General features: G+C 39.5%; 2 protein-coding genes across 3 annotated transcripts in view; both read left to right on the top strand.

The window, feature by feature from the left end:
• Positions 1-4168, top strand: part of DOCK2 (dedicator of cytokinesis 2) — a 197745-nt gene extending 193577 nt beyond the window's left edge. For both annotated transcript variants that reach the window (XM_080399958.1, XM_080399959.1), the window contains exons 50-52: positions 713-833; positions 1848-1990; positions 3360-4168. In XM_080399958.1, coding sequence (XP_080256084.1) covers positions 713-833; positions 1848-1990; positions 3360-3434 — 339 coding nt within the window. In that variant the 3' untranslated portion in view covers positions 3435-4168. The remainder of the gene's footprint in view (positions 1-712; positions 834-1847; positions 1991-3359) is intronic.
• Positions 4169-4295: 127 nt separating this feature from the next.
• FOXI1 (forkhead box I1) lies at positions 4296-19922 on the top strand. Its single transcript, XM_080399985.1, has 2 exons — positions 4296-17004; positions 17964-19922. Exons 1-2 carry the CDS (start codon positions 16431-16433, stop codon positions 18515-18517), a joined length of 1128 nt encoding a protein of 375 aa, XP_080256111.1. The 5' UTR covers positions 4296-16430; the 3' UTR covers positions 18518-19922.
• Positions 19923-24123: the final 4201 nt, after the last annotated feature.

Raw genomic sequence — 24123 nt, 5'->3', positions numbered from 1 at the left:
ATTCAGTAGAAAGCTAAGATTCTTTTGGGAAACAAGGAGAATTTTATGGAGGACTATGATTGTCTTACACCACATGTTCTCAAGCAAAAGAGAGATACAAAGCACAGTCATGCTCTGAGAAGCATTAATGTATAAAAACAAGCAACGCCTTTATCTTTTGGTTAGATTAGATAACACATACACCTAACTATGGGAATCTCACTGCATATTGAGTTACAGGATTTTCTTTTGCTTCAGAAAAATAGTGACAAGTCTCACAGCAGCCAAGCTGGTTATGTTAATTCAATAAGGAAAAATGTTTTCAAAACTTCATTTTACTTTCTAGATCACAGTCAGAGGTGGCTGATGGTACTATTCCAAAGACACAGTAGGAGTATCATCCTAGAATTCCAGATTACAGAATCTCTTCTACCTATATATTTTAGCGTAAGGTTTTTTCGATGTGGAATGAGAAATATTTATCTAGCTATAAACCATCTGCAAAATTGTTACATGTTTTTAACTGGTATGTAGTATTATATATGATACCCATTCTACTGCTTCAAGTTACTTTTATTGTTGACTCAGAAAAAAACCCATAAAGAAATCTGGTTAGGCATGATTGTTTATTATTTATTTTCTTCTATGCTTTTCACAAAAGATTATTTTGCTTAGATCTCTGTTGCTCATGTTGTAGTTCATCAGTAATTATATTTATTTTTTTATTAAACAGCTGTCAAGGAAATATGAGTTCATGAGTGACACCAACCTCTCAGAACATGTAGTGGCACCTCAGAAAACATCTGTCCTCAAGCAGATGAGTTCTGTCAGTCGTTCTATGCCAACGATCCCAGGTAAGCTGCTTACAGTAAGCTGAGACCTCTGCAGTTCTTTATTACTATAAGAAAACAGTAGTAAAGGGTCTGTTCTAAGCAGGACAGGTAGCTCTCTGTGTGGCTCTGTGCCTCTGAGACGAAGATCAGAATTTAAGTGTGTGTTGAGCCTGTGAAGCTGGACTGCTGGTACTGCTTGGTTACACTGTGCTGCCTAGTGCTAACGTGCAAATTCTGGCAGTGTTATTTGTGGAGCTCTGAATTTTGCTTCCTTTGCATAGTGCGGGCATTCCCCCTGCTTTGAAAGAGGCAGGGTTTATTCATCTTCCTGGCTTTGCAGGGTCTCACTTACAAGAAGCATGGGCTCCTGCAGTCTGCCCTCACAGTTGAGGGCAGCGTTTAAAACAGGAGGAAATGCTCTGAGCTTTGCTTTGGCAGATGCATGTCCCCAAAGGTTGGCCATAGTAGGGTTTCAACTTCTGCTTTTGACATTCAAGAGGAATCTCACAAGACTCTCTCACAGCAAGAGGGAAGGGAAACAACATAACTGCCCACGAGGAGACTGACAGCTGCGTGATACGGAAAAGGAAATTGTAGCTGAAGGTGGAACTCAGTTCTGAGCCAGGATGTGAAGAGAAAATGTGCCCTATTCCAATATTCTTTACCCGCTACTTCTTCCATATCACATCCTGCTTCTTACTTTATCTGTCCCTCTCATTGTCCCTGCCTTTCCAGATGCCTGTAACGGACACTTTGCACAACCCAACAGACTGTCACAGCTCATTTCTTTTTCATGCATGCATCTGGTTTTTTTCTTCTTTGACCAGATTGGTTCATTTTTTTTTCACTCTTCAGTTTCAGTGTAATGAATTTTAGTGTTTCCCCATTACTTATTTTTGTATTTTAAGGATATAGTTTAAAAATTTCTCCTTTCTAGTAACTGCAGTAGTTTGTTGTGTGGAATTCTGCTTTGTCTTACACTTTGGCTCTCCTTTTGTGGGTTTGTTTTGTGCAATCACTGTTTCTCTTTTAAAGGATTAACTCTGTCTGTCTGCCCTGTGGCACCTGATGAAATAATCGCATCACATAGGTTGAGTCAACCAGTGTTTCCTTCCACCTCAGATGGTGACAAGAAAACCTTCAGAAAAAAGAAAGTGAACCAGCTATTTAAAACAATGGTAAGTTCTCTGGGGTGGGGGTGGGGAAGAAAGTGTTACCTCTTTAAAAAGTCTATGCTCTGAAAATTATGTCATTAAAAAAATAATCACAATTTTAATTTTTATTACTTCTCTCGTCAGAGAGAGGAGTGGATGCTCTATAGGGATGCAAAAATTTGCTTCTGCTCGTGCTCTGTGGCATGCACAGGTACAGCTTGCATGTTTGAGGCAGGCTTGACATGCAGTTCTGCGCGTGCACCACGAGAGGTCTCGTGTGACCGACCGATTTTGCTCTCATTTGCTTTCGATCACGTTTATTAGCAAAAGAGGAAAGCAATTAATTGTTTCTTGTTCGGTTTAATTACATGGGGCAGCTAGCCCTAGCATCAGAGCAAGGTCAGCACAGCATCCATAGCAAAGCGTGCACAGGGTGAGGCAGTTCCTGAGGTCAGAGTTGCTTATTTGAAAGTAGAAATTGTGGCTTACCCTGGAGACGTTACTGCGGCCTAAAGCAGGTTATCTTCATTTAAAGTAGGAAAACGTTCACGGATTTCTGCAGAAATTTCACAAAATTAAAACTATTATATTTAATTTGGTATTTCAAAGGAAACAATATTCAGTGCAGATATGAAAATTCAAAAGTTTTAAAGTTTTTCTGTTGTTTCAGATAGTTGGAGGGTGACAGTGCACATGCTGGTAGCTGCTGATATGCACACTGCATAAGCATTCTGTGGCACTTGTAATATTTTAACATGGCAACTTTTTGCTGATCTTTCAAAACAAAAGTTGATTTTTTTTAAATATTTTTTTTTCACCCCTCTGGTGAATAGGTGTCTTTTTCATCCATTAGTTTCTGCAGTTTGTTTTTTTTTAAATATAGTTGTTTCTCTATGGTCCTTAAAGGCACTCTTTAGGAAAATCTGCATTTAGATGTGTTCATAATTTTGGCATTTTTCTGGCAGGAACAAGAATAACCTGTTAATTTGAAGTCTGTAGGATTTTGCTGATATTCAGTTTATCACATACTTGTTCTATTCAGACCCAGGGGTAACAGCTCTTCAGCATCTCATGCATTCACCTCAACCTAAATAGCAAAGGATGAAATGTCCTTTTTTACATGTCTGAAAAAGGACTGAATAAATCTAACAATACATGTGTATAGTGCTTCACAGCGTGATTGGAATCGTGCACAGGTTTAAATGCAGGTTTAAGGTTTTGCAGGACAGACAAAATAATTGCAAATATCCAAGATTTGGTAGACATCTTTTTTTTTCTCGCCACAGCTTTAGGCCACAACCTAGTAATTAGTATACTTATTACTGAATCTAATACAGATGTCATCTTAACATATGGAACTGTTTGTTTTTGTGGGTTTTTTTTTTTCCCCCAGCGCATTTCCAAAGTTCTAGAAGACGGAAAACAGTCTGTGGAGCACCATTTCAAATCTTCCTCTACAGATCTGTGATTTGTTCTATAACAAGACCACTTCTCAGCTGAAAATAATTATATACACATACATATTTTAGACGACTGTCAACTCTGAAGAAAGGCACTGATAACATAGATGGCCAACAGAGAATATGAACAATAATACTCATGGGCTCGAAGTTACTCATGATACAGGTACGGGAATAACATCTGAAGAAGATACTCCAGGACTTGGAACAGAAGTTTATCAAGCCTCTGGTTATACAGGTCAAAGGGTATCGTGTGTCCCCTGGTGACAAAACTTGCTCTTAGGAAGAAAGATGTATTAAAAGGCCATCTGTAATGCTTACTATATAATGTAAGTCACATTCTGTTCTTTTCAAAGAGCATAGAAATCATAGTTTTGTGTAGCTTGTATAGACACACTGCAGCTGTCTTTAAACTATTGCTGGCAGTGTAGCTAAGGCAACAGATGCCTCAGCACAAAACAGCCACTGACAATTTCCTCTGTGGCTGTAGCTGGATTTACAGTCCTCAGATCCCTGTGCTGCTCCCACCACACTGCTCTGCATCCTCAGTCTTTCTCAGGATGATGTCCATGACTGTGACACCATACACCTGAGTTATTTTCAGAACAGCGGCTATTATGTTGAAAATATGTGCAAAAGTTTATTTACATGTGTACAAATTAAATTGATATTACATCCCGCGGTATGATTTTTAAAAAAAGCTGCATTTTCTGCTGTTCATCAATAAAATGTTTAAAATTTGGTTTATTTGTCTTGAACATTTCTCCCTGAAATCTCTAGATATCATTGTATAACTAGAAATATACGATGGAATTCTAAAGTCCAAGTCTTAGACTTTCAAAATTGATTTTCTTTGTCTCTCCAACTTGTGAGGTAAGCTGGAAGACAGTGCCTTATCAGCACACAACTAGGCAGTACTGCAGGTCTGCATCTTGGGATCTTGTTATAAACTGTCAGTTCTTTCTAAAAGCAAGTATGTTATCCAAATATAAAGGTTTCTAAAAGGTGAGTAATCAGTTTCCTTCATTCACCCCTATGTTTCAGACACCTACATAGGTTTATATTAATTAAATAAAATATGACCATGCATAGTGTTGTGGATGGGAGACTGGCCTTGTTGCCATTTATATGGATATGGGAAAGACAAGGAGGTTATTGAATTCAAAAGGAACAAGCAATTGTTCCTTGCTGAGTGTTTGAATCAATGGAAAGACACTTTCAGCTTGTTCTAAGCCTAACTATGTCTATAAACACTTCTATGTTCTGCATGAATAATGTATTTAATTAATTTAGACTCTCTTTGCAAGTTGTCAGTGTGAAGATGTTTCCTACAGAAATAATTAGCGATTTTTTTTTGTGAGAAGTTTGAAATAATTGTATTGGAACCAATACTGCACACCAAGAAATACTTTTCACTAGAATAACCATAGACAGCAAAACGGTCCAGTTCTGACACGAAGTACAGTGTTTGTTGGCATGGATACTGATAGATTTTGTTTGTTTGTTTCATTTGCTTTTGACAGCAACTTAATGCTGCTTCTGTGGAAGCACTGAAGAAGAACAAGGCTTTTCTGGGACCCACAACCCCCTCAGCTTAACAGGAGGTTGTTTGTGAGTGGGAGAAAGTGAAAAGTTGAGGGGTGCGTGTTTGACATCTTACTAACCTGGGGGAAGAAAAGGGAGAGTACCCAGGCTGCTCTTCAATGTTATTTGTCCATACACTGAAGAAATATCAAAACATCACAAAATCACAAGTATTTTAAAAGAAAATGTTTGGGTTTACTGGGAAAAAGTAATAAAAGGTTGACTTAGCAACTGTTTATTCTTTGTGAAGATACCTGTTGAAGTTGTCTTTTGCTATTTTGTCTATTTTCATGTAAGAGCAGAATAAAAGAGTTTTAGCTCAAGCTGTTGTTATAAATTACAATTACCATGATTCAAAATCATAATTAAAAAAGTACAAAGAATGGAAGGGAAGGAATAACCCAGAAACAAATACCAGGAAGGCAGGAGCACAATAGCAAAAGTTGGCAAAAGGAAGTTTGGCGCTGAGTGTTTAGCTAGTGGCTCAAGATACAGGCTTGTGTTTTGTTCAGATTTTAATATAATTTTTGATGAAGAGTTTGGATTTGCACACAATTTACCAAATACCAGGAAAAATCTTATTAGTTATCCCACACCACAGATTGTCCTTTTCTTGCCAGACCAGTTTTGGATCTGTTTCAAGCTTGAAATTATGTAAATCAACTCTGTGCAGAAAAGCAAGATTAACCAAGAAAAATAACTGCCAAAACAGGCCCTATGTGGATCTGGAATTTTAAGGATGTTTGGACAACAAGGTCCAGCCATTCACAAGTTTCCAAAAACTGTGGATACTCACATTTAGTTCAAAAAAACAACATAGCATGAAGAACAAGTGATGTGCTGGGATAATGAAGTGCAAGTATGGCAATCTGGCAACAGCTGTTTAAAAATGTAAATCAGCACTGATTATTGTAATTTGTCAGATGCTAACCAGGCCTTTAGTTCAGTATGCAGAGGGACATCACTCAGGCGGCACAGAGACTGTGTACTTGACATTCTTTGAGGTGAAGCACAAAGGGGAGAAATTTACTCCAGGACAGGGTCGGGCTTTGGCTGCTGTCCCAGGGAATGCATGAAGCAGGGGTGGTGTCACCTGTCACCTCAACAGTCCCGCCGCCTCGCACCCTGCAAGGTCAGTAAAGCATTTCTGGGTACAACAGTTTCATGCGCCTTCTGTATCACAGTTTGTTTCACCTCTTTCAAGATGTTTGAAATAGTCTGGGCAATAACAGTCTGGCTTTGGGGTTTGCATGGCACTAAGCCGGTGGTTGCATAGTGTGAGTCTGTAATAATTTGTTTTGCATGGGGTAGGAAAGACTGCATGTGCAGCTCAGATTTTACGTGCTGAGCTGTAGAATTTAAGATGCATTTAAGCTGCATGCCATGTATGTTCAGCTGGCTAGGTGTCTGAATTTTAGGCACAGGCACCAGAGCTTTCTCTCTCATAGAGTGCAACTTGGGTGTTGGTGCAGAGTGGTCTCCTTCCTGAAGAGCCCTGTGCCAGTGCAGCCCCAGGTCTGGCCCCAGGCGGCAAACGTTAGCATTCTGCTACATCAGGTTGTTCTGGAGCATTAATTAACGGGTATCCTGGCTGCCCTTCTTTGTGCCATGTCACAAACTGTCCAAATCCTTGTTATGAAATGATGATTTAGTATTCATTTTTTTGTGGGGAATCCAATGCTTTTAAAATTTCAATAAAAATTAGCTGCTGTAAGCTATAGGAAGATGTTCAGAATATAAGTCAGTACGGATCAAGCTTCTGAGCAGGAAGGAGAGTTTTATTAAAGATTTTACAGACCTTAGGAATGCATTGTCTTCTTGAACTGAGAATTAATGTGTGATAGACCTGTGTATTTGTTGCAGGTACTGCTTGACATTGAACTTTCTGCCTGTACCATGTTTTTTATTAGACAATGGAAATTGTGGTTTAGTAGAATCATGGAATGGTTTGGGTTGGATCTTAAAAGGTTGGGTTGGACCTTAAAGATCATCTAGTTCCAACCCCCGGTGGGGGTAATGTGTGCCATATTGCTTATTGTGCATGGAGTCCACAGACACATTAGGCACCATTGGATCTCGGTTTTCATTTTCCTTGTTGATATTGTTTGGTCTGGTGTTTGGCTTTTTCTCTAGTTTTTAGATTTGTTTCATCAAGTCTGTGACCTTTATTTAAAGACTACTAAGGCAGGATTTTCACTCTGTCTTGACACACCCCGGTCTTGTTTGGGAGAGAGAGAAGACTGGATTTATTTATAATTTCAGAAGTGCAGAATTTTAAATTAACAGTTTTCCCTTTTCTGGCTTCTTCATAGCTGATAAAAGGTCACAACAAAGAATTAATGCAGACCAAGCAGTATGTTGAACTAAAAGCAGTACAACATTGTGCAAGTAGATTTTCCTGGATGTGTTACTAATGCATCACATGAACAGAAGCCTTAGTAGTGTAGAAGACTGAGAGTCTGCAATGTGTCCAGTTTCATTATGTTTAAATTAAAGCAACCTTGTGCCATCCTGGCCTCTGAAATACAGAACTCATATAATCAACATGGTGGACTATTTTCCTTTCCATATGAGATTTGAGGTACAGAGGCAGTTTGCGCCCACAATTACTAATACAAGGAAGCTGTAACAGTGGCAAATTTTCCTCAGTGTGGAGGACATCAGGTGTTTAGAATGGTAATGAGAATTTTTTTACCACCAGCTACTATATTCTACTCAGTGTTTTCAGGCAGCAGTTGTATTACTGTACAAACTAGCTGAAGAGCAGTGCCTAACCTGAACTGGCAAAGAGCAACAAACCTGCACCAAGCGCTTGTTCACAGCTCTTAGGAAAGCAGGGAACAGGTAGACAGGTTAATGCTTTTGTGTCATGTTACTACAGTTACTGAAATTTCAATGACAAAATGCATTCAGAGATTGAGTTGCTCTCTTTAACCCATTTGATATTCATGGCTTTTGTTGTTTGGCTGTTTTGCTGCTTGCTTTGTTGCTAGTGACAATGATGGAGCAAATTCTTTCATTCAAAATTAGTTGAAATTACATGCAAGGAATCCTGCAAGAAAAAAAAATATAAAATAGAATGGTGATGGGAAACTGCTGAGAAAGTGGACTTACCTGATTGACTGGATTAGTTTGAGTATGAAGTCTCACAGCAGTTCAATATCTAATGGCTGGTAAATCACACTAGTACCATCTACACCCAGAGTCATAGTAAGATTTTATATTGTTTGCAATAATAAGCCAAAGTTTCTGCTTTGGACTAGCACAAATCCTAAGTACAATAAGTATTTTATTTATACAGATTCTGAATCAAATTTGCTTACTAATGTCATAGTATTGCAGCAGCTATATCATGTCTGCCTGATTATCAAGGGGTTTTTATTTCAGCCCCAGTTAGAGCACTGGAAGCATCTTTGCAATAATGGTATAACTTAAATCACTAAAAGCTTGTCAAGCTCCCAGGTAGGTCTGTTCCACCTTGGTCATTGGATGAGGGCACTTTTAAAGAAGAAAAGCTGTTAAACATGTTTTTAAAATAGCAAGGTAGGACAGAAGAAGATGATTTTGTTTCTTATTGTCTGGTTTCTGTTTAAGTCAGCCGAGGTCCAGGAGTTGTGTTTAAAGCCATCTAATCACATAATTTTCTACGCTAACTTGCTTTTCTGTTTTGAAAGATTTTAGGTTAACTGCCATGAAAAGACCAAAAGACTCTTCTTTGTTCCAGCTTCAGTGTAATCTATTTAATGGATGAAACATTTATCCCAGAGACTGGTTCCATATATGCTGACATCAGCGGGAATCATCTAGACCAAGGGCATTCTGTTTAAAACAACAGCACAGGTCAAATCTCCAGTGTAGGAAAATAAAAGGAATAACTTAGCCAAACACAGGATCCTTCTCATGTAGAACTCAAGAAAATTCAGCCAATTTAAAGCCAAATTGTCCCGTGCATCATCCCCTTAAAAAAAAAAAAATAAATCTGAGGAGGGAGGAAGAAGAAAGAACTTAAAGATCCTTTCCCTCATTAATTTTTGGAGGTGGGTATCTCCATCTTGTTAGGTAAATCTTTTTTTTTTTTTTTTTTTCCTGAGAAATATGGAAGCCTCGATGAAAAAAGCTTGCAGCCATTTCCTATGCTGGATGCCTTGGAGTAGTCACTAGTATTTACTTATATTTCCTTCCCAGAACTGACCTCCTACTTGCTCTTAGTGTTCACAGTCCTTTATAGAGGGAACATTGTAAGGACATCAGCATTGGCAATATTTACTGCTATGGGGTGAGAAGAGTAGCTGTTCTTTATTGACTCAGCCTGCAATCTGCTATGCTGATTTGCTATCATGGTGCAGTGTGTGCTAAAGATTAACACTGTAAACGAACGATTGGCTCTGCAAACAAACCTCGGGGTAGGCCATGGTTTTCATAAACTATAAAAGGTTAGATAAATTTAATCATGGCTTTAAAGTGAGGATAGTTTGATCTGATTGGGTTTTGGATAGAATAATTCCTTTTCAGTGTAGTTTTTTGTCTTCCAGGATAGCAGAAAGCTCCACTGTGCTATCAGTCATCTTTCACGTGGCTGCCCCTAGAATTAAGACAGCCACCCACCATGAGTCTGTGCTGTAACAAATACAGTTTCTGTGTTAATGATTTTTACGTGTTTGTTTGTGCTGCAGCTCCGTATGCCCCAATATGCATGTGGGTATTCCACCTGCATTTACTAACAGGTTCATGTGAGAGGCTTGAGCATACTCATTCATGGTTAACACTTCATAGGCCTTCCCATTAGCTGGAATTAGTTCAGCTGATGGTAGATGGCTGTTGATGGTGTTACTATGGGTTTAAGTGGTGACTGATTCAAAAGGCACAGGAAAGGTGATGAGGATCAGAAAACAGTCATTTAAACTCTCCATGCCCTGGGTTGGCCAGCCAGCAGCCAAAAGAAGAGAGTTATTTAGGTAAAGTAGTAGGAATCTTGCACTGTTGTTGGAACTAGACAAAGTCTAAAAAGCTCGATGTTTGACAGATATTTTGAGGGAAGATTTTCCCCAGAATGTTTGTTCATACATTCATATACATAAGAAAACAGCCACGGAGAGAGTTGCTTTAGATGCAGCTCTTTTATCTGGGAATATTGTCTTTAATCATATAATGTTAGGGTTGGGTACCTGGATTCTGCAAATACCGAGGAATGTGAAGTCTTCACTATACAACTGCAGTTGCTTTGACACGCCCTGCAATGCCTCAGCAGCGCTGTGACACGCTTAGTAGTACTGATGCATGATGCCTTATTTGTACAATCTTTCTAACAACGCAAGGCACAAAAACAGTTCTATTGCAGGTAAGTACCGGAAAACAGAAGAGCCAAGGAAACAAACCTAAAAGAATAAGTCTCTAAACTTATGAGAACTTCTGCACAGAATTTCTCAAAGTAAATGGAGGATTCTAATATGAAAAATTAAAAATGTTTACATATACCATTGGTTACTTTTGCAGATCTCAGAATTACAAATCTAGATCTATGTAATAGTGTTAAGGGGACAGTGATCATGCCGGTATAAAAACTTCTTACTGACGAATTTACCTCTAGGGCAGATCCCGACTAATTCGATACATTTTCAAAAAAGTCACTAGGGGGAGATCGGCAGTTGCAATACTTCGCCCACAGACCAGAATGCCAACCAGGTACCCGGAAAACCAAAGTGGAGCAACTGGAAGCACAAGAATTATTAACGCTGTAAATCATCCTGTTCACAAGCTAGATGATCTTAGTTTACTGCAGTTAAACCCTGGTTACATTAAAGCAACCTAAAGTTTATCTATGGCTGGGTGAGTCCGTAGAGTAATTCACTGTGCTTGTACCAATTTGCTTATCAGTTTTAGTTGCTAATTAATTTTCCCCAAGTGTTTATGTTGTGCCAAGTACCAAATGGTGTAGAACACTGTGAACAAAACATTAAAGAAAGGGAAGTTATGTTTTCTGAAAAATCCTTTGTTCTACAATGTCTTTTCAATGAGATCCCCATGTAAATTGTGGAGTGAGAGGATCTGATTTATCCATAAAACCAAAGACCTTCATGCCAAAATCTGACTGAAAAAGAAGTATTTCATTGAAATGCACCAGAATTTAAACTTTAATGGGTTTTGGAAAGGTGTTCATACACGACCTCGTTTGATTTTAGCACTGTTTATCCCTAGTATAAATGAACTGTTAGTGGCAAGCAGAGAAGAATAAGCAGATCATCTGAAATAGGCATTTCAGCTGCTTGGAAGTAGGTAGCAGCAGTGAGGTTGTCACAGTATGATTGATTGAAGTGTCTATATTTGTACTAATTTCCCATCATTGAGAGATGCTACAGATTCTAACATCAGATGAATGTTGCAGAATCTCTCCATGACTGGTTTAGACTTGAGGTATCCCTCCACTGCAGGGCTGAACGTGTCTGTGTACCTAGATGCAGCAGATCCCATGGGAGCCATAGGCAGCCAAATGGAAGTTATAGATTTCTTGCCTGCCTATGGCCTGTCATGACTAATACATAAGTCAGGGGACACCTAATCCTCTCTACCATAGTATATGTCAGGAAGATGGTGGAAGGCCTTTGCTGAAGCAGGAGTTATGACTGCTTTTATTATCGTAGTGCTCATGGTCAGAAAGCAGCTACTAGCCCTCATAATGTTTTACAGTTTTCTAAAATGCCAGTTATAAAGTTGCTTTAAAAATGCACCATGGTTTTGCTCTGAAAGACTTAAAAAGTCTAAGGGCATTCTAGCATTGCAGCATTTATGGCACAGATCCAAATGATATTGCCTTTTCTGTTAATTTAATGTTCAACCTGCATTTCTAGAAATAAAGCTCAGTTCCCTTGTTTTGCAATACTGTATTTTAAATTCCCTATGCTTTTACAATGACCTTGAGATGACATTGTTTTTCCTGCTACACCTTGTTTCTTCTGATGGTGGGGTTTATTTTGTGCATATGCTGGGCAGATGATTATTGGAATAAGACATAAAGATTTCTACAAGTAATCTAATAGACATCCAAGAATATAGATCATTTGTCATGATGTGTCTTATCAATGTATACTGAACTGTTTTTGAATTCAGTGTATGAATTGTTTGAGACAAGCTGGGTTGCTGGGTAGTCTGAGTTGTAGATGAACTCTTTTCTTTTAAAACCAATTTTCCCCTCTTCTTTTGACCACATGAATAGCTTGTATGAACTTTTCTTCAGCAAAGTGTTGAACTGTGATAACACAACATGATTGGGGTTATACACAACGTTAATGGTGCAGCCTAAAGCTTCATATTCATTAAAAGCAGATCTCTGCACCGTGGGGCTACCTGGCAATATGTATCATGATCTGGATCAAGTGTAACCAATCGATTTAATTTCCAACCAACTAGCTAAAGTACATGATGCACAGTGCTTTATGTAATTTATGCCAATTTATGCTGGCTATGTGAGGGACAAATGATATGCAGTATGTTACAAAGTTTGTCACAATGAAGTTACTACTGCAACAAAATTTTGAACCTGTTTGAATGGCTTTGCACTATATTGCACTTCGCATTACGCAGGCATGGTGCTTTTGATCTAAGTTCTCTAACATTGTCGTGTTGGGAAACAGCATGATGACCTGAAGGTGTTTGTGAGGCTACCAGGTAATCCTGCTTTATTTTGCTTTATCATTTCAAAGGATCCAGTTAAGGAGGCAGGTACAAGTAATTCAGCCAAAACATTACAAAAGAGTACAGAGAGCTCCCTGTATTATTCTCTACCTTTTGACTCCTGTGCTTTTGCTTCCTACTGTGTGCTGGTGTGTACACACTTCTCCCAAGTCACTGCATTTCAAAAATACTGTGTAGGTTACTTCGGAGTGTAAGTGAAAATGCTGAGGAAGCCCAGTTTTAATAGAATTAATTTGAACTGTAATAACTCCAGTTTTCATACCATTATGGTTTCCTTTGTAAAAGGGCAATCAGTGTGAAGAAATATTACTGCTGGCTGGAGCAGGAGGGGTATGTAGGACCTGAACTAAAGAACGTATAGAGAAAAATGGTTCTGCAGAGGCTCAGCCTCAACTTTGCAGATTTTGGAGCTTCACTTAAGAAACTGAGGGGAGCGGATATTCATATAACACAAGATTTGACAACATTTTTTGGTTTCACCACAATCTGTGGTTGATCAGGTTTCTGTCTGGTAGAGATGCATGCTCAGGGCTGTACAATGCTGTATTGTAGTAAAAAGAAATGCTAAAAGCACGATGCATCCTGCCTAGAAAGACCTCACCAAACCCACTGCATTTGGAAGTAACAATCACTAAACTGTGACTCCAGCATTAGTCTCCATTTTATTTCTAGAGTTTTTCAGACTTAAACATAATCTGTTAGCATAGCTTGGTCAGCATATCAGCTTTTCCCAGCCTCTTTATGCAGAAGCCTTCCCATTTTCCCTTCTTCTTCCTCCCCTTTTAGGACTGCTACCTTCTCCTTCCAGCCCTGCCAAGAACAGGAGTCTCAGTGGTGAGGACCCCAGGGCAGTTTTCCTGGCTAGACTCAATTAACTCCAGTGCTGACCAGTTCTGGCTGCTCAGCAATCACAGCTGGAACAAAGTTTATTCTTTCCTTGCTGGCCTTTTGCCTGCTTATGAGCATCTGCCCCAGAAATGCTATGCAGGGACATGTGTTGTAGTGATTCTCCAGCAGTGAGGTGTGCCCACAGTACTTGACAAACTGTAGCATTTTCACTGGCGTTGCTTATACTCCAGTGCTCCATAGGCAGAAGCCTGCAGTTGTCCTTGTACTCTGCTGCTCTAAAAGCACTGCTTGCTGTTCTTCAACTCAGTCCTGGTTTTACATAGTTCTGCGTGGTACTTTGCTCAGGTGCCACATCAAGGTGGGTCTGGTAGTAACGTGTTCCCAGGCAGCTGCAGACCACAGCCAGGGGCTGACCTTGCTAAAATGCACTGCACCAAAACTTCATAAAGTTTAATCTGCAGAGGAAGTTTTACAACTTTCATCAGTTTCTGGTTGCAGAAGTAATTTTTTTTTTTTCCTTTGTAAAGCCTGGCATATTTTCAAAGCATGTATTCACTCAGCACCCACTTCAGTGTATTTTAACTGTGACTATGCATGCACAGCACCTCAGGGAATAAGTATTTAGATGCTACTCATCAAAGCCCATGACGCAGTGAGCTGAATTTTTACTTCTTGGAATAAACAAACCCTGAGCAGTAATAATTTTGCAAGTTTTTCTTGTTTTCAAGCGAACTTTTGGCAAAAAATGTGATTTGTTGAGGGGATCAAAAATTTATTATATTTACTTTTCACACTATATTCTGGGCCTTAGTTCATTGTAAAAGTGTTTTTACTCATTTGAGCATTCCTTAAATGTTTTTTTCTGTTGACTCTTCTATAAATAATGGGTTTTTTCCTAGTAGTATTTGCAACATTAATATTTGCAGGACTACAGATGTAATTTAAAACATATATCTATATGTTAGTTCAGTAGGAAGCTGTAGGAAATGTTGCTCAAACAGCTTTTTGCGTTTTTGTAACTCAAATTCTTATGGAGAAAAAAAAAATGTCAGATAGCTTTCTTGAGGAGGGAGGTACCTGCATTATTAATTCCTGAAAAATGGTTCATTATTTCTTTGAGTTTTTTTTTGTCCAAGTCACCTTTTCACAGAGGTTGTCACTTTGCAAATAAGCCAGCCCCACTGTTTTCCGCTTAATTTTTGTCTGTTTAATATGTAAATGCTAAGGCTAGTTAGCATTTACAAACTTCAAACTCTGTCATTCAAATTAAAATAGCAACTTGTTTGTCCATAGTTGCAGTACAAATGTTTTTATGTGCGGTGCAAGCGTGCTTATTAATCATCATAGTTTTTCAATAACAGCTGTAGAGGCACTTTTCTGTGCTGGCAAATTGGCTAGCTTTGTCACTCTGTGGTCAGTATTTCAGTTGTACTTCCAGTGAAATTTTTTTCCATACCTTTCAAAGCAACAGCAGTATGAGCATGACATTGGTCAGTCACTGATGCTTAGGGAGAGGGAAATCTTAGTGGTGCTGCAGCACAAAAGATTAAGTGAATCGATGAATGCGTGGCAAAGCAAAGAAGTCTTTGGTACAGCCAGGAATTCAAATCTACAGGTCAAAACTTGTGTTATTACTGCAGAAATTATAGGACTAGAGCCATCTTAAAGGCCTTGTCATACCAGGACTTTCTTTAATTGCATGGGTTATTAAGGCTGAGAGAAGTTCCAAATGTATGTGCCTTAAAAAAAAATACACAACTATCACTTCTGTAGGGAACCACAACTGTGCTTTTAACCACAGTGTAGCCTCTCATACAGTGAAGAGCTCTCCTCATTCTGAGACAGGTGCTGGTGAGATTGCAGCTCTGCTTTTTCCTCCTTCAAAAGTACAGAGTGCCATGCAAGGCAGCAAGTGTTCTTTCAAGTCATAAAAAGGCTAGAGCTTTTTCCTTGTTATTTAATTTTAAGGAATCAACTTCTGCCACTGTAGATAAAAATGAAGTTATTGGAATTTAGCTGAAAAGACCTGTGCTGAACACTGTCTCTTTCCTGTTTGGAAATTCTGCTTAAGAGGTTTTAAGAACTCTTTGTACAAAACCTGCAGCAAAGAGGAAGCAGCAAGCAATGATTTCTCATCGCAGTTCATCAATTTAAGCTCTAAAGAAAGGTTTGATGTTTAAGCTTGAAATTTTTTTTTCTCACAAGATTAATCCTTACTTTAGGGAGTAATTTCATTTATATCAGTAAGATTACTCACATGAGTAACCAGTTACAGAATTTGCCTGTAGTACTGTGATTGCCTAGGGGGAAGTACAAACAACTCTGCAATCAAAATTACACAAAGAAAAGGAGGTCTGACCTTTTCTTTTTTCTTTTTTTTTTTTTTTTTTTTTTTTTAAAGTGTGTGTATATATATGCCTACTGTTTCATTGATAAGTGCCAATGGCTTTTGCATTCTGTGAGGTGTTACTAGCAGCAGCACAAAATGGCTTTTATAAAAGAAATACTAAATGCTAAAGCTTCTTTGTGAAAGGTAGAGAGGGAAGGATCTCTGATGAGGAGTTTTAACTTCAAGGCACCTTAGGCTTTCTTTATGTGCATCACATTAGTGGAAAATTCCTTCATTCATTTAAGAAGATAAACAGTTGTAACTTTCAGGTTTGGTTGATGTGACATCAGTGACTGGCTGGGACTGCCAGCATTCCGAGAGGGGTATCGTCCTCATCTGCAGCCACTCAGGGCTCCGGGGTGGAGCCTGCAGCACAAGCTGTAACATTTACAGGTGCATAAGTAGGTAGGGAAGGGCACAGGTGATGCACCTGTCTGGGGAAAGAAGCACTAGCGCAGGTGTGTCATAACTTATCAGCTGCCTGTGTTAGAGCATGAGCTCCTTTGATCCACAAACACACTCTCCACCACGCTGCAGCCCACAGTTTCCGAATATTGGCCAAGAACCTCCAGAGATGAGTATCTACTATGAGAACTTTTTCCATCCACAGAACATCCCTAGTCCACAGCGACCAAGCACCTTTGAGACGACGGATTACAACACCGCTCCCAACCCCTACCTCTGGCTAAATGGACCTTCCATTACCCCACCACCGTATCTCCCAGGATCCAATGCCAGTCCCTTCATTCCTCAGTCTTATGGGATGCAAAGGCAGCTCTTGCCTAACATGCACGGCTTGGGAGGAACTGACCTTGGCTGGCTTCCTCTCCCGTCCCAAGAAGAGCTTATGAAGTTGGTTAGACCACCTTACTCCTACTCGGCACTTATTGCCATGGCTATCCACGGAGCACCTGAGAAGAGGCTGACTCTCAGCCAGATCTACCAGTACGTGGCTGACAACTTCCCGTTTTATAACAAAAGCAAAGCTGGTTGGCAGAACTCCATTCGGCACAACCTGTCTCTCAATGACTGCTTCAAGAAGGTGCCCCGAGATGAAGATGATCCAGGTATAGCTCTGTACCCCTCTTCCCCACCACCCCCAATTAAACTTGATTAATTTAAAAAGCCTAATACATTGTAAAGAGAAATAACACCCTAGATAAGGACATACATGTAGTAGCTCTTCTGTTTTTGTATGTCTGACCCAGAAGGCAATTATGCATAACTGAGGTCTGAATCAGCATTGCTATTAAATCCCAGCAAGGAAAGAGGTTCTTTGCTGCTCTGGGTCCTCCTGAGAACTGATCACTGTGCTGAGCATGAGGCTCAGCAAGCACAGGAGCAGGCTAACTGAGCAAGTCACATTCAAAACCCATTTGGTATAATGCATATGACTTATGTCAAACTTAACTGGGAATTAATGGAAAGGCTATAAGACAAACTCAGATATGTCAAAGAAATCCAGCAGCTGTAAGGAGTCTCCTCTCTCAAGAGGACAGCAGGCTGCTTTTGTTTGTTTCAAATAGCATTTTGCATGGAATCATACCTCTGCTGTTCCCAACCTCTTGGCTGATATGCTGCCAGATTGTTCCTTTATTTATTGTTTTCTAGCAATAGCTGTTAAGAACCATTGGGAACATTTAAAAGCCATTCAATTCTGCTGCCAAAGAGGGCCAAAAGTCTGTTTTTATCCTACCCCACTGAATCTGCACATTCAGAGGACTGGTTCTATACTGAAAACTTCCTTCTCTCACCAAAAAAACAAAACAGAACAAACCCCCCTCCCAGCAGCTCAACTTGTTATTTTACCTGTGTGAAGAGTCAGGGCTAAAGGATACAGCCCAAACCTTTACACTTTTTTTCTGAATTCCACAGAATTCTGCTTTCGTGTGATTAAAAAATAGGTGGTTTTTGCTCATGCAATTGTTTTGTTTCTGTGAAATGACAGAAATGTTGTAGATGACCACTCTTTTCTGTCTCTGTGCATATTTTTAAACTAAAAATGTGCTTTTGTCCCCTTTGACAGGAAAAGGGAACTACTGGACCCTGGACCCAAACTGTGAAAAGATGTTTGACAATGGAAACTTTCGCAGGAAAAGGAAAAGGAAGTCTGACATTGGGGCTAGTGCTGCCACTCTTGCATCTGAGAAATCAGAGGATAGTGCCCTGAGTGGCAGCCCCAAAGCCGCAGATCATCAGGATATCTTGGAAAACTCATCACCTGGGACTGACAGTTCACCTGACAAAGGATCTCCACCTCCATCTTCCAGTAGCCCCTGCCTCAGTAACTTCCTCTCCAGTATGACTGCGTATGTTAACAGCTCTAATGCCGGGAGCCGCCCAGTGCCTTTGGGACTCAACTCTGAACCCATTGACAAAATGGGACAAAATATGGTAGGGTTTAATTCCTACTCTCCACTCTCTAATATCCCCAGTCATGGTGTGGGAGAGTGGTCCAATTCCATGCCTTCTAGCCACTTTGGCCATAGCAACTCTGTGCTCAACCAGTTTAACACCCATTTTTACAGCAGTATCAGCACAAACAACACCCTGTATTCCAGGGAAGGAACAGAGGTTTAAATGAAGGATTCTAAGACACTCAAGTATAGCTGGTTATGGGGAAATTATCTGTGGGCAAATGATTAGCATTAGCCTGTTGTCTCTGGGACCCACACTGCATGCTACCTTCTGACAGCCACAAACTTGTTACCCATTATCCTTATTCAATTCACAAATGCTCCACATTTGGAAGCTCTACATAAAAAATCAGAGACCATAAGAGCAAGAGTAGTGAAGAGTTCGGAGCCACCATGCCTGTAGTACTGCCAGCCATGGGCATCTACAGACATCCTTAAGAATTTACTGTGTGCCTTAGGCATGAGGCTTTTTATGGCATGATACCAATATTTCTATGCTTTTTAAAGTGCTAATAGAAATGTGGTTATATCTTTAAATATCCTTTCATGCTGATATAGACTGCGTAGCAAGTTCTTATTTGGCCAAAGCTATTCTGACACACTGAAGAATCTATAATAAAAACTACTGCATAGTGAGTAACAACCACCACTTGAATGGTGAGTGCTGTCTTTGGTTTTCTCTCATACTAGTGCATACATTGCCTAAATTTTGATCCCCTTTCAACCCCACCGGGAATATGGCTGTGAAGCAAGCTAGCATCATTATGGACACTGCAGTTATTTTGAAACTGAAGGAAACCATAACAAAATATAACGGAATTGTCTTCTGATGGTGCAGCTGGATCTTAATGTTTTCAATTCTAATTACAGGGTCATTTCTTTTTTTTTTTTTTTGCCTTACATATGTAAATTCATTCAAATAAAGAAAAGAGGCTCTCTCCTGAATATATATATATAATAATGTGTTTTCTGAGAAGAAAACACTTTTGTTCTATTTTAACTTTCTACATGTATCATTTCTACTGAGTAAAGAATTTGAATATTGACGTGGGGAGAGGGAAGAAGAAAGGGGATGTAGAAAGCTTAACACTCTCTGAGTTTCAGTTCCAAAGGCTGGATTTGCAAAGTATCAATTGCAGACATTGTAAAAAGTTCCTGTACTGTATTGTTTGGTTTTGTTTGTGTTTTTATTTTATTTTATTTTATTTTGTAAAAGTCTGTGCCTTTGTCCTTCTGTAATATTAAAAATAATGCTTATTTTTCCTACACCCTACTGTAGCCACAAATGAAATTTTAAAATACATACAAAGTTTTTTTAAACCAAGAATTGAATCAAGTTCCACATTTATGTAGAGTAGTTTCTCAAACTGGACAGCCTGCAGCATACACAGACAGCAATTTAACTGTTCACATCTGGGCACTGACCAGACTTTGGAATGATAGAAAACATAATAACGCATTGTAATAGATACCATTTTGTCTCAATTTATTTTTAACTTTACATTGCTATAGTTTTGTTACAGGGCACCCCAGAAGCATTTTTAATAAAGCATTTGTATAGAAGAGTGTGTACCTGTGTGTGTGTACTATACTACTTATGTCTTTAAAAGTCTCAAAGTATGACTTGAACCCTTTGCCTGAGGGACAAGCAGTATAATAGTCACTGAGATAGCGTATGTCTAGGCAATCAAAATTTGCATGCCTGAGGAATATAATTGGCTGTTATTACTAAAATACTATCACTAAATAAAAATCACTCTTAGAGCTTCCCTGCTGGAGCTAAGTGGTGTCAATCATTTTAAATTTCAGAAACCAAGCTATATTTTCACAAGCCAATTGGCCAATATAACTGCAATCTTTTCTGCATTCTTATTTATTATTTTATTTTTTATGTTTAAGCTTTCCCACTGTCAAGACTGCCCTGGCTATTCATAGTTTTGTACCCACTGTAAGTTCTCACTTGGGAGTTAGAACTGATCAACATTGCTAACATTGTTGCTTAAGAAAAAAATAAAACGACCTTCTGGTGGTGTCCTTTTGCCATGACTGTAAGTTTCTCTGAAATCAGGCACATGCTCAGGCCTGAGCTGTAACTCCTGCCCTCAGAATTTTACAGCCCTTCCATGAATCTCAGCACCATAGGTGTGCCATTATATGCCCTGCAACTCAGCAGCTCGCAACATTTATTACAGAGGAGCTTGCTTGTGTGGCAGCTGAGAAGTGCATTCAGTCAGTGCTGTTATGTCTTGCATTCAGCAGATTGTCCAGGAATAACAACAAATCGCCCAGAAATATAGTTCCTGTGGAGTATATGGTTCACAAACTGAGAGGAAATTGATTTCTTTAGAGCTGAAATGGAAAATGTACCATTATGGACTTTTAAAGTGTGGGGAAAAATAAGGTGCAAATTATGCTAAGAATGACGAAGTTGCTAAACAACAGCAGACAGTAAAAAGCATCTTCTTTGTCACTCACTATTTTGTTTGACTTTCATAGTTCCTGGTCCTAAATAATAAAAGGAAATCCATATAGGTATGCAAAAGGACAAGAGTTTGTGCCTCATTGCTTCCCAGAGGCTGTCAACCAAATATCACTTCTGGCTTATGCATGATGAGGTGCTGCCACAATGTCAGTTCCTTACAGACAAAGGTATGTTTTCTAGCAGGTGCCCTGACCGCAGAGGTTCACTAGCTCCCCTGCCACCATCCAGCTGGCTTGACACATCAGCTCAGTTGATGATACTGCCATTCAAGGAGGAGTGGATTGCTTACAGTGTAATCCTATTCCTCCTCAAAAGAGAAGTATTTTATAACAAAACAAATTAAAAGCACTCATCTTCATCGGTATGTTTGTGTTTTTCAGAGAGAATTGGGTTTGGTAACCAGCTGTATGGATATGTTCCTGGAGCTACTGCACATCAGTCTAGCACCTGCCGGGAAACGTAACTACTATCCTTAGGTGAGCAGCAGCACTGCTCTGTCAAAGGTAATGCTCCTATTAGTGTATTTTGCCAATATGTAAACTTATGACTTTTGAGGGAAAAGGATCTGGTTTGGGGGGTGCGGAGAAAGTTGTGTTGGCTTTTTTGGTTGATTTTAAGTGTGCTGTTAAAGAATCTGTTAAACTAGGACTTGTAACTAAAATATACTTAAAAAATTGCTGTTCTTTAGAGGCATATGATGCTGCTTGAAAAGATAATAAGGGCTGGAAGAACTGCAAGTAGTTTTGTCTGTAAAGACTTCTGGCTGATTATTTCATGCTTAGGGTGAGTTTTGTGTTAAAGCTAGGTACCTTCACATACCACTGTGGGCACTGTGTTCCATGACTCCACAATCACGTCTTCCTAGTTTAAGTGTTGAGTTAACTCTTAAAGGCTGTTCCCATCTTACCACACACACATCCAGCCCTGAAGTGGTCAGAATAGGTTATTACTTGCTTTCCCTCTGACATAGGAAAACTGAAAATATTAAATATTATTATGAAAACTGGCAGGCAGTGAGTCTGGACTAATGATAAAAGAGTATTGAGATCCGACCTATGTCTGAGGTACACTGCTGCAGAATCCCTGGGGCAGCTTCACTGTCATTGACCTCATTAGAAACAGCTTCCCTGGGTTCGTATACCACAATTTCCTGGTTCCATGTCCTGAGCCTGCAGCAGCAGAGTCTGGGACTCTTCAGCCCTGGCTCTAGTACTAGGGAGGGTGTTGAAACCCAAATCATGTTAGCAATTTGGGGTTTCACAGCAGAGATCTGGGCAGCCAGGGATCTGGCACAGCCTCAGGGTTGGTCCGCCTAGTCATGGGATCAGCTGCAAACCCTGGAGTCCTGCAATACAAGGTGCTGCTTTAGCTGAGAACATGGAGCTTTCAGGGTCCTTTGTGCCCCAGCAATCCAGGTACAGCCCCATCTACAACTCAACAAATTTTGCGAAATATGTTACGCTGTGAACAAAATGTTTTGTAATCTACAATCCTTATGCAAAACTCTTCCCCCACAAAAGAAAAACCCCACAAAATTTAAGCAAAATGAAGCCACAACAAGTTAACATAAATTTTAGACTCGCTCACCTGCCAAATCCAAACCAGTTCGTTGATCAGATAATTGCAGACAGCCTAGGAGAAGAGCACAGAGGAGCAACATTAGATGCAAATTTTGCACTAATGATGAGGGTACAATGAGAGCTGTTAGCAGTAAGATCTGCTAAATCTTTTGTTACAGTCAATGTGCAGGAAATGTAATTAATCTTCATGGCAATTTACTCTGTGCTTCATTTTAAGAGCCAAGCTTGTTAGGGAGCATTTTTACTGGGTTAGGCAAAGTAGTCAATGATCATTCTATGCTGGTATTTACTTTAATAATGGTAATGGTTTGCCTAGATTATGAATGCAGAGTTTAATATTCACTTTGAAGCTGCTGCTTCACTGCTCTGCCTGCATATGACTTTTCCAGCACTCACCACCCCTTCCTGTAGGTGATTAGTGCCTTTCGCATCCTGATAACTCTACCTGCACAGATGCTTGAGTAATCATTTCTTTCTTTGATTCAGTCAGAGTGAACCAGACTCAAGAAATATGTTACTAAGACTTGCTAACATTAACCTGAACAGTTTGTGTTGAATCAGTTTTGGGGTGATTATGATGAGAGACTTCAGTGTGCAGATGCTTCATACTTTGTGACATGCTGCAGGGCTGGGGGACAGCACCATTTCATCAGTGGCAAGTGACAGCCAGCACACACTGCCCTGTGAAACCATTTTGTAAGAGAGGAAAATTTGGTGTGGCTATTGCAAACCACAGTTGCTTTCTGGAAGCAGCAGGAGACTTCTAAATCACACACCAAAAAAAACCCTAAAATGCTGCAGCCTCTTCATGCAGTGATGAACACTCTAAATGCTCAGTAAACAATTAGAGATGAAAGTGGCTGATTGTTTACCTATTTTTGAAATGTAGTACAATTTTCTTAATTCTTTGAGCGTATATGAAAAAAAATATTAAAAAAAGAAGCTGTGGGACACTGCAAAATATTAAAAGAGTTTTCAAATACCTTAGGTTTCATACATACCTGTCTTAGAAAGGAAACACCTAAGACTGTACTACTCTTACAAAGTGGAAGAAGAGTAAAACTAGACCATATGGCTTAAAAGATTTGTATTTAACTGTAAGATTCTGGAATGCCTGACCTTCCAGTTGATAAACTGATGAGAGCTCAAATTTACTTCTTGTTCAGAAATGACACTAAGAGATGTGGTGCAGGTATTTGTAAAGGAAAATCACATTCCAGTCCTGTCGGTATTTACTTCTCCAGTAAACAGCAGTGGGGACTTTGCCAGATACGTTCTGAATTACAATGCACTAACTTTTCTCTCATGACGGGATACATTATGAAATTCTTCACTGCTTAGTAGTGTCAATAGTTTCTTTGTTACTTCATGTGAAAACATGCCCAGGTGAAGAAAATAAAGAGCTTCTTCCCAGTAGGTTTGCCAGTTCATAACACTGCCCTTTTACGGCACTTTACAGCAACCCTTAGGACTGTTTCCAACGGATCTTGGACACAGCTGACCCAGACCTACATGATTTTTTGCCGAAGTACCCACACCTCAAGGTCTGTAAAGTATGAACCAAAAGCATGCTGTAAGCTTCTTGTGACCTCTAGCTTTCTCTCCTTTAAGTGCTGACAACTGCAGGAATCTTTATTGCTGTAGTCCTGGAGGTATTGCTATTAAGTACATCTCAGCTGGTACTTGTCACACGCTAGAAACCTGCAG

The sequence above is a fragment of the Falco punctatus genome (assembly GCF_963210335.1).
Source record: "Falco punctatus genome assembly, chromosome: 8".
NCBI lineage: Eukaryota > Metazoa > Chordata > Aves > Falconiformes > Falconidae > Falco > Falco punctatus.
This window is presented reverse-complemented; position numbering and strand designations above follow the sequence as displayed.

What these genes read in the sequence shown, in the direction of transcription:
- FOXI1 (XM_080399985.1), top strand. Translation starts at nt 16,431, where the DNA reads ATGAGCTCCTTTGATCCACAAACACACTCTCCACCACGCTGCAGCCCA. An exon ending in CCGAGATGAAGATGATCCAG is followed by an intron (nt 17,005 to 17,963) that starts GTATAGCTCTGT and finishes CCCCTTTGACAG; the next exon opens with GAAAAGGGAACTACTGGACC.